Genomic DNA, 11,415 nt, shown 5'->3' on the forward strand with positions numbered 1-11,415 from the left:
GGAATGCACTACCCAAAATCTTAAAATCAACTCAGAATCATCTAAATTTCAGAAAATTATTGAAGACCACCTTGTTCAAGAAGGCTTACCTTCCAGACTCAACCTAAATTACCTCTTGGTTTCAACAAAATTCATTGACCCTTTTATCTTGTATTATCTTATTATCTTTGCTGTTTTATATGATACCTATTTGATTACTATCTACTATTACATTGTTTAATTGTACTTTTCTGAACTGTAGCCTACCTACGGTTATGTGTAAGCCACATTGAGCCTACAACTAGTGGGAAAATGTGAGGTATAAATGTATTAAATAAATAAATATCCTTGGCCACTCTTTGGAAAACGATGTTTTCAGTGGCAGGACCAGTTCTTTGGAATACTCTCCCTATTGAGTTGCGGCAATTCCAGTCCCATGGGGAATTCAAAATTGCCCTTTAAATGTATTTTTTTTAGGTGAGTGTATGGTTTTATCATATGGTTTTTTTTTTTGCTGAAAGTCCCTTTTGTTTCCCCCCAGGAGCACTGTGATTGAATTCTTAGCCTGCCTCCCCTTCCCTTTCTTTTTCTGTCTCCCTTTAGCCCTTTCCCTTTCTTAACTTTTACTCTTCTGTTTACACTTTTACCTTTTTCTATGTATATTGTATTTATTTCTTACTCTGGACCTCTTTTTGTTAAAGATTATTGTGAACTGCTGTGTTAGCCTGTGCCTACTGCGGTATATCAAATAAAGGAAAACTAATACATTAAAACTCCATTGGGTATCTTAGAGTTCAACTTTAGGGACAGACACTCTCCTCCCCAAAAAGGTGGACTAATAATAATGATAAGGGGCACCAAACTATCAAATGAGGGAAAAACAAAGGTACAATTCAATCTCCAAACGAGGGAAAAACAAAGGTACCATTCAATCTCCAAACGAGGGAAAAACAAAGGTACCATTCAATCACATATTATAGGTTGCTAAAAAAGCCATATTATATTGCACTGCACCACTGAAATAAAACCAAAAGGGATGGAGTAGTTGAGTCCAAGAGAGTTAAACTAAAATATAATGCTCGCATTTGCATACTCTGTAATGCTTAACAAGGCAAAAACAAAATTGGTGACTTACACTATGCCGCTGTCACAAAATCAAAAGGACAGCATCTCAGGAAGTCAAGCTATCCGCTCTCCAAAAGCTAATATAAATAGCATGGGAACACGCTCCCCCTAAACAACATCTGATGTCAAATAGACATCAGTGGTTGCTATGACAACATTGCCGATGTGAAGTGGGCACTAATGGTAGACAAACTGCATAAAAATGTGTGTTCCACAATTATTTAAAAATATAAGAAGTCGGTCCGGTGGGGACTCAAGACTTCTGTTAAGAGAAAGTAAACAATTGTGCTTAGTAACATAAATACTAATAGAAGGAGTTAAGATGTCAAGGTGCAGCTTGTACTGCAGAAACAGTGGATGATGGCATAATCCCATATTTAAAAAAATGTGTAAACACCTCTGTGCCCAGAAATAAAAAACATACTCCAAGAAAATAAAATATAAACCAAGTGTGTGTCTGGTAACAAAATAATGGAGCCTTAGATGCATGACACAAATAAAGTATTTCACCAGACTTTAGAAATGTAAATGGAGTAGTGTATATGAACATGTGAATGAATGTTAGAAAAACTAAAAACAAATGTAAAAATAAAAATGTATCACCCCTGTTTTAAAAGAGAACCTCCTACAGCCTTCTTATTAAGAAGCTTTGATGACTTAACAGCAGTTGGGATTAATATTAAAAGTGAAAAACATAAAAACTATAGAAGTGGTGGTCACAACATGGGCACCAGCCTGGTGACAATGTGAAGATGTTTATAAAAAAAAGTGTATGTAAATATGGAATAAAAACAATTAGACCAATATATGAACAGCAGCAATTAATAACTGAATAGATAATTACATAAAAACTGTAAATAGCAAATTTATGAATAATTATTATTATTATTTGTTACATTTGTATCCCACATTTTCCCACCTATTTGCAGGCTCAATGTGGCTTACATTGTACCGTAGAGGCGTTTGCCATCTCCGGTAGAGAAAAAAATACATGGAGTTGATGTGGTCGGATAAGATTCATGTGTTAGAGACACATTGGGGAATCGTAGAGAGGAAGAGTTATGCATAGTCTATTACAAATTTTGGTTTCATTGTGTTGCAGGGTTTAGGCACTTAAGTTGGGTCGATGGGGTATGCCTTTTTGAACAGGTTGGTTTTTAGTGATTTCCGGAAGTTTAGGTGGTCGTACATTGTTTTCACGTCTTTTGGTAGTGCGTTCCACAGTTGTGTGCTTTTGTAGGAGAAACTGGATGCATAAGTTGATTTGTATTTGAATCCTTTGCAGCTTGGGTAGTGGAGATTTAGGTATGTTCATGATGATCCGATTGTGTTTCTTGTTGGTGGGTCTATGAGGTCTGTCATGTAGCCCGGGGCTTCGCCGTAGATAATTTTATGGGCCAGGATGCCAGTTTTGAAAGCAATACGTTCTTTGATTGGTAGCCAGTGTAGTTTTTCTCGGAGGGGATGGCACTTTAGAATCGCGTTTTTCCATATATAAGCCTGGCTGCTGTGTTTTTAGTGGTCTGAAGTTTCATTATGAGTTGTTCTTTGCATCCTGCGTAGATTCCATTGCAGTAGTCTGCATGGCTTAGTACCATTGATTGTATCAAGCTACGAAATGTTTCCCTCGGGAAGAATGGTTTCATGCGTTTGAGTTTCCACATTGAATGGAACACTTTCTTAGTTGTAGAGTTAACTTGGCTCTCAAGTGTAAGGTTACGGTCGATAGTAACGCTAAGAATTTTCAGGCTGTCTGAGATAGGGAGGGTGTGTAGTCTGGGCTGTTTATATTAGTGGGTTTGTTCGTATTGTATTGATATGAGTGGATGAGACAGTGTGTTTTATCTGTATTGAGTTTTAGTTGGAATGCATTTGCCCATGAGTTCATGATGTTTAGGCTGAGCTTGATTTCATTGGTGATTTCTGTCAGGTCATGTTTGTAAGGTATGTATATTGTGACGTCGTCTGCATAGATGAATGGGTTGAGGCCTTGGTTGGACAAGGACTTGGCTAGTGGAGTCATCATTAGGTTGAAGAGGATCGGTGATAGTGGTGACCCCTGAGGTACTCCGCAGTCGGCTTTCCACGGTGATGATATGTTTGAATTTGATTTCACTTGGTATGTCCTGGTGGATAGGAAACCCTTGATCCAACTAAGTATGTTTCCACCAATACCGAAGTAATCTAGTAGTAGTATATTATGGTTTACCATGTCGAATGCACTAGACATGTCGAATTGAAGGAGAAGTATGTTTTTACCTGTTGCTATTTCCTGCTTGAATTTGGCCAGGAGTGTAATGAGTACTGTTTCAGTGCTATGGAGGGGGCACAATAGCAATGAAAACAAAAAAATAATAGGAGCTGAATGTTAATCAAGAATAGCAACAAACAAACTACATTCAGATACAGATTAGACAACATGGAGGCAGGAAAATACTTGGAGAAAAGACCTCAATATACCTTGAAAGTAAAGCCAAAACCACAAGGGAAACGTCAACGGTTAGAAAAGCTCCAAGGAAAACAACCCCAGCCATAGTGGTTAAATAACATGCTGCTGCTTCAATTACAAATAATTTTCTTACATAAAATATAACTGCAAAAATCAAAAATAGCCTTGATATTCAATGTTCACTGAGCTTTTTATAATGGTGTGCAACTCAAAGATTCCTTCACCCTCCACTTTGTATATTGAATAGAAATTTCTCACATACAGGTTCAAAATGGTGCAACACTGTCCCTAGTGAGATAAAAAGTATTACCAACTATCTCATATTTTGTAAATTTCTCAAGGCATTCTTTATCAACAAATGTTTTGCATTGTTAAACAATGAACTAAACAGTAAATGTTATGATACATTATTAGTTTGCTCAATTCAAAAATGTTAATGTTTTCTTCATGCTTGTAACAGTGTATTGTACACATTTCTAGTCTTAACTATTGTAATCCACATAGAACTGAATAACTTACATTCGGATCATGTGGAATATAAGCACCAATAAATAAATAGAGGAAATGGCCGGCACAGCAATGGCAGAGCCAGCACCCTCCAGCGCGTCTCAGCACTGCCACGGAGGATCCTCACAGCAATTCCCGACAGCAGCCCTGTTTTGCTACTGCTGCTTCAGGAGAATCTTATCGCTTCAAACCAAATGCTGCCTAGTTTACAATAGCAATGAAACCAAATTTTACATATAGGATATGTGATATAGTAAATGCATGGTAAAACCAATAAAAATGATCAAATACCATTGATCCTCGTGGGACATAGGGATTCTGTAGAAAACCCGAAAGAACACAGCCAACCATTCTATTATAGAAACAACAGCAGAAGAACATCACTAGACCCACAGGATACTGTGCTTGAAGAACCTTCGATCTGGCCTAGTATGGAATGCTTATGTTCTTATGCATATGATTAGGCTGTAATCAGAGTAAAAAAATGTTCTTTAGTAACCAGCCCTATTTACTATATATAAACATATTAATACAGTCAGACCTGATTTTTAAATGCTTAATTTTGGATTAGAATCCGATAACAAAACGTTCTATTATATATTATTGGATACTTGTTAGATATAATATGTGGAGGGGCATAATTGAACGAAAACGTCTATCTCCATGGGCGTTTATCTCCGAGAACGGGTCCGTGAAGGGGCGGACCGAACCGTATTTTCGAAAAAAATAGACGTCCATGTTTTATTCGACAATTTGTGAGCTGGGCGTTTTTGTTTTTCAGTGATAATGGAAAATGAAAGCACCCAGCTCAAAAACGAATAAATCCAAGGCATTTGTTCGTGGGAGGGGCCAGGAGTCGTAGTGCACTGGTCCCCCTCACATGCCAGGACACCAATTGGGCACCCTAGGGGGCACTTTTACAAAAACAAAAAAAAAGGTAAAAGAGCTCCCAGGTGCATAGCACCCTTCCCTTGTGTGTTGAGCCCCCCAAATCCCCCCTCAAAACCCACTGCCCACAGGTCTACACCATTACTATAGCCCTAAGGGGTGAAGGGGGGCACCTATATGTGGGTACAGTGGGTTTGGGGGGGTTGGACGACTAAGCATTAAGCAGCACAATTGTAACAGGTAGGGGGGGGATGGGCCTGGGTCCACTTGCCTGAAGTCCACTGCACCCCCTAACAACTGTTCCATGGACCTGCATACTGCTGCTAGGGAGGTGGGTATGACATTTGAGGGTGAAAATAAAAAGTTGTGAAACATCATTTTTTGTGGTGGGAGGGGGATAGTGACCACTGGGGGAGTCAGGGGAGGTCGTCCCCGATTCCCTCTGGGGGTAATCTGGTCATTTAGGGCACTTTTTGGGGCCTTATTCGTGAAAAAACAGGGTCCAGGAAAAGTGCCCTAAATTCTAGCTACAAACGCATACTTTTTTTCCATTATCGGCGAAAGGTGCCCATCTCTCCTCGGCCGATAACCACGCCCCAGTTCCACCTTCGCCACGCCCCCATCAACTTTGTACACTTCTGCGATGGAGTGCAGTTGAAAACGTCCAAAATCGGCTTTCCATTATACCGATTTATTCGTTTTTGTGAGATAAACATCTATCTCCCGATTTGGGTCGAAATCTAGGCGTTTTTCTCTTTCAATTATAAGGTGGATAGTATATCTCAATGCCTAGATTGGTCAGGCTTAACTTAACTTTAAAATATTGTTAACTATCTCACACACACGCCCCTGCCCCTCCTGGATTATCATGTTTTTGGGATCACACTAATAACACCACACCTTTTTGCTGTACTGAGCATGCTACCAGGATATTATGGGGCTCATTTTCAAAGCACTTAGATTTACAAATAGTTTTCTGGGATTGCCAAAAAAAGTTGGGCCAATTAAGTCTGTATGTGGTTTCCAGCGTTCTTTAAGCATATCCTTGGAACTGAATGAAAAATTGTCTGTATTGCCACAGTATTTAATTCTTTTCTCATTATCACATCTATACTCTGTTCATAACCTTAGAGGCATGTTGGGTATTGATTTTCTGGTGTGAAAGCACTGGGTTTTTGGTAGGTTGATGCACCTCCAAGCATTTGAATTAACCAAAGATGATAATGTAGATGAGGTTTTCAGGCAACATTAGTCTCTGCTCCTTATATTGTAACAATATGTCATGTTTATCTCTCATTGCTGGATAAGAAAATAATCTATAGAATGCAAATGGAAAATCACTTTCCCACAATTATGGAAATTTCAGTAATGTCTCTAATATAAAAAAGTTTCTGGAAAGGGGAAGAACGGACATGCTGTAACATTGGTCATAGACTTGATATAAGCTTCCAGAGACTTCTATGGATTAACAGAATTTTAAGAAGGAAGAATCTCTGAATTGTGTTCTGGGACTGGTTTATTTTCATTGCATGTGTGCATGCCTTATGCATGATGTCTCCTAACTTCCAAGGAAACTGTAAATCCACTTTTGCACCTTTTTATTTTGCAGTGCTCGAGAGCTGGAACTAGAAGATAGACAGAGCCGACTGCAACAGGAGCTTCGTGAGCGTATGGCAGTGGAGGGTAAGGCCAAAGAGAACAATCCTAACGATATAAACTAAAAGTAGACAACTCCTGAAATTGAGTGCCATAAATCAGTTGCACTTTAATAATATAATGACTATACATACGTTTACAGAGGCCTAGGTTAATATTACTCATTCTCACTGGCCATTCAGAAGTCAGATTTGCCTGTGTGTGAAAACTTATTGAGTATTATGTGATGTTATATAATGGCTCCTGATACGCACTCTCTACAGATCATCTTAAGACTGAGGAGGAGTTGACTGATGAGAAAAGAATCTTGAATGAAATGCTAGAGGTGGTTGAACAGAGAGATGCTTTGGTGGCCCTTCTTGAGGAACAGCGGTTACGGGAGAAAGAGGAGGACAAAGATCTGGAAGCTGTCATGCTATCCAAAGGCTTCAACTTGAATTGGTCCTGAACTTTGACACCTGTTCTTCCACATTGATTAACCCCTGCTATATATGTCACAGCCACCCACAGCAAAGGATAATGAGAGTGTATAGTTACAAATGATCAGACTTTTACGAAGCCTAGCCGAGTGATTTAATTCACTTGAGTCCTAGCTGAGAATATTCAATATTCTTGAAAATCTTGCAGAAGTGACAAGGGGGCAATGAGGTATTGTGAAAGATAACAGAAGAGCAATCTATTTTCTTCGTTTTATACAAGCTTTCACGTGCATTAGCTGCCTTTGGCAGATTTCCTATAAGCCTTTAAGGCACTGCTTAAATGGACCATGATGCATGGATATACCGAAGCATGGAAGTGTGTTAAACATGCTTTAAATCTTCTACACTGATTTTTTTTTTTAATCAATGCTGCCTTTCAGAGACCCTAATTGTGACTACAGGAGGTAAGGACAAGCTCTCCCTATGATCATCTCCAGAGTGTGATATTGTTTTTGGAGAGGAGGAGGAGCTATATCCTCAGAACTACACACTAAATATATCATATGTTATGAAAAGGATTTCTATTTTTTTTTTCTTATGGTGACTTTTTGACACTGGAAAATGCCTCTTCTGTGACAATGGTAATTTTTTTTTTAAGTCGCCAGGCTGCTACCCTAAAAATGGGTTTTTAGTCTTTTTTTCACACAATAACAAAAGAACTGATGATGAAATATTGTTTGCAAATGGGTTCTGAAACTATTTAACATTTGTGTTTTTTGTGTACACATTGTACTAGATCTAGTCAGGCATTTTGACCACCTCTTGTAACTTAACTTATTGTTTTAATACTTGAAAGGAGAGTAATATTTACATATAAAAAGAAAGAAAATAAAAAAAGCTTCTTGACTGATGGAGCTTTTGTTGTTGGTCACCAAATATGTCTGAGATATAAGACTGATATTACCTGTATCTATTTATTAGTGGTATTAGTAGTGTTATTGTTGGCGTTATAAAACTAATGCATTTTCATATGCAAAAACTCAAGATGCTACTTTCAAATCAGAGCTCTAGATTATTTTCAGAGCAGAGTTGCAAGTATTCTTCACTGAAACATTGGAATACTTTTTCTAGCGCCTAAATAACTCTGGTACAGAGGTGGAGTTATTCTTGAAACTTTGTTGTGTAGGCAGTAAACCTTTTCCTTATGTACGTTTCTTTTATCCCTTTCTTGGATTCACACACCAGCAATCAACAATCATCTCTGTGTACTTAAGAGCTGCAGAAACATATCCACCAGTGAGCTGAAATTTTATTAAAATAGAACTTGTTGGGATCCTTTTTTTCCCCCTGTATATCTATGCTTTCTCCACTCCCCTCTGCCACATGGCATGTTTGGGTGACGCAAGACCCCTCACTGACTGGAGGCAAGTTCCTCAGTGTCACTTTTTACAGCAATCACCTTCATTCTTGTCCTGCAGTGGAAGCACATTATCAGCACTGCTCACCCAAACTCCCCTAGCTGTCAAACATAAGTGCCCATCCTCTCTCTCCTCACTCTCTAGGAGTACAGGACTACAACCAAGGCACGGAAACCGCCCAGATAAAGCTGTGTAATTGCTGATTACTAGTGTCTCTTATAAATGTCAAGAGGAACCGCATTAGAAGAAATCACTTCAGTGTATTTAAAGGGGAGTTGCAACCTTTTTTCCTTCTGAATATATTTACACTCCAGGGCCATCCTGAGGCCTGTGTGAATGGTACAGCTGCACAGAGGCAGAGGCACAAAATTTGCTCCCGCCACTGTTGTTGCCCCTTGCTTGGCTGCGGCGCAGTGAGTGAGGTGAGGGCGCTAAGGGTGAGCTTCCAGCTCAGGTTGCTCCTGTTAAGCTCACTGCCTTTGTGTGTCTAAAATTCATATTTTAATATTAAAAATACTAGTACCAAATTTCAGTTCCTCGAGTACATTTTTTTTCATACTATCAACATTGTTTTCTGTGCATCTTAACAGTATACAACAAAGTTGAATTAACACCTGACTGAAACATTTAAGCAGTTGTTCAGGCTTCAAGTCACAGTGACTTCAGTCTGCAGAGAACATTTTTGATAGCACGTCTTCAAATTGTATCCTGTGGGGATATTTTAAATGACATCCTGGTTCTATTTGGTTTATTTTATTTATTCATAATTGCTCTTCCGCCTAACATTTTTATTTTAAAAAATCCCAAAAATGCGTCATAAATACATTAAAAAACAGTTAATATCCTACAAGAAGGAAATGCAGTATCATATAAACACTTGAATAAAAGGAAAGAAAATAACCCAACATCATGTAAATGCTTGAGTTAAAAAAAACAAATTCATTTTTCTAAAACACAAATACTCCCATTCCATACCTTTATCTAAAAGTAGAAAGTATTCCATAAAACAGGCTCGGTCACAAGATGCCAGATTCCATGTAAGCAGATGCCTTATCTCATGCAGTGCTGGAACCTGCAAAACTAATCCTGAGATCCTCAATAACAGATGCTACATATGGTGGTTCGTTAAATATAATTTTAAAAAGTGAGGACAGCTCAAGGAGGATGTCAGGAAGTCTTTAATGTAACAGCTAAAAAAAAAAAATGGCCCGACACGGTGTTGATGTCATAGATGCGCTGTACCGTCACGGTGTACAGCAGTACAGTATTTTCTCAGCTTACGGAAGCCAAACAGCCACACTCCTCTTGGTTAAGCTATCAGCCAAGCACAAGAGATGTAATAGACCCCTGATGCAGGCCTTGGAGTCGAAACACGGCCGTGTCGGGTCTGTTTTTTTAGCTGTTACATTAAAGACTTCCTGACATCCTCCTTGAGCTGTCCTCACTGTTTTTGTTTATTGCCTTCATTGCACGTGAGGATTTCCTCCTCCTCTTGGTTCGTTAAATACAATCATCAAAACTTCAAACTTATTGCTCCATTGAATTAGGGAGCCAATGAAAATCAAATAAAACAGGTATAACACGCTCATACTTGGGGGCACCAGACAATAATATTACTGCTGTGTGCTTCAGTATTTGAAGGCGTTGCACTGTATTTCCTGGTAAACCCTGATAAACCATGTTTCTATAATCTATTGTACTCATCACCAGCACATGAATTACAGTTGCCACAGTATTCCAATCAAAATGTGGACACAACCATCTTCTGTGATTGTTCTACCATTGAAATTTTTTTTTTTAAGTCAGCCTCTCATCTAGCCGTACTCCGAAACCTTTAGTGTCAGGCTTTAGACTAGTCTCCTTATCAATTTGGGGCTTACAGACAAACGGTTTTCCCTCACAACTAAACCAAATGTCCTGTATTTTACCAACATTCAGTTTCAAATGATGAGATTCTAACCAAACCTGTATGTCCTGCAAGCATATATCCAGTGTCTTCATTGCTATGTCTAGATCCCCCTCAACGCCGCATAATCGTCAGCATAAATATGACATTTCACATTGTGACATGCAATGATTTATTCCAGTGGGGCAAAGTATAGAATCATTAGTATTTTTTATACCAGCTGGTCACTGTTTCCAAAATTATGCTATAGCTCCCCTTCCTTAACCTCCTTTGTAATTCTTGGGTAATCTTCAACAGTTTTTTTTATTATTATTTTAAACTCCATGTAAAATGGTTGAACATAAAGTAGAATAGCAATGAAATGATCTAAGAATTCACATTTTACTCTGTCTCCAGTTAAATGTGAGTGGAAAGAATACGTTGATTTATTGAAATAACATTAACAGATGGAGCAGAATTCTATGGATGGGAGATTAGTAACTCACTTTGGGGCTCATGTATTAACCACTAAAAATGGTTTTGCAAAATTTAAGGCACCCTTATACTAAACCATGGTCTGATTTGTAGTTACCATGGCTTAACTCAGGATTTTACCACACCAAAAATGCAACTTTTTTTTTTATTTTTTTTATTTGCAAGAAGTCTTTATTGTACAGCGAAACTGAACATTAACAGCAAAAAAAATTAGAAAGAGTGGTACACAAGATAGTCAATCAATAAGCAATGTTTCGTTACTAACACAGAACGTCGGTGAGTCCACCTAACAATATAGTAATCAGCAGTTTCAGCTCTGCTTCAAGAGCAGTACAGAACTTCAGTCCAAAAATGCAACTTTAACATGGCACCTATTGTGAGAGTTCCCACTGTTTTTTATTGTAGGTCATGCATTAACATTCAGATTAATGCATGGTACCTGCTCCCAGTTAATGCGAACGTACTTAGCACTCCTATTCAAGAGGCATTAAGTGGTTCCACAGTAACTCTGTGCTAGGCAGTTAGTGCATGGTAAGTTCAGTGCATTAATTGCCTACTCTCTGCCCATGCCATGCCCCCCTGACACACAAAGTT

At 38.5% G+C, this 11,415-nt stretch overlaps 1 protein-coding gene across 2 annotated transcripts in view; it reads left to right on the forward strand.

Annotated features, from left to right (window-relative positions):
- Positions 1–7,929, forward strand: part of MICAL3 (microtubule associated monooxygenase, calponin and LIM domain containing 3) — a 441,368-nt gene extending 433,439 nt beyond the window's left edge. For both annotated transcript variants that reach the window (XM_030213784.1, XM_030213786.1), the window contains 2 exons: positions 6,558–6,631; positions 6,868–7,929. In XM_030213784.1, coding sequence (XP_030069644.1) covers positions 6,558–6,631; positions 6,868–7,052 — 259 coding nt within the window. In that variant the 3' untranslated portion in view covers positions 7,053–7,929. The remainder of the gene's footprint in view (positions 1–6,557; positions 6,632–6,867) is intronic.
- The last annotated feature ends 3,486 nt before the right edge of the window (positions 7,930–11,415 follow it).

This window comes from Microcaecilia unicolor, chromosome 9, assembly GCF_901765095.1.
Source record: "Microcaecilia unicolor chromosome 9, aMicUni1.1, whole genome shotgun sequence".
In the NCBI taxonomy this organism is placed as follows: domain Eukaryota; kingdom Metazoa; phylum Chordata; class Amphibia; order Gymnophiona; family Siphonopidae; genus Microcaecilia; species Microcaecilia unicolor.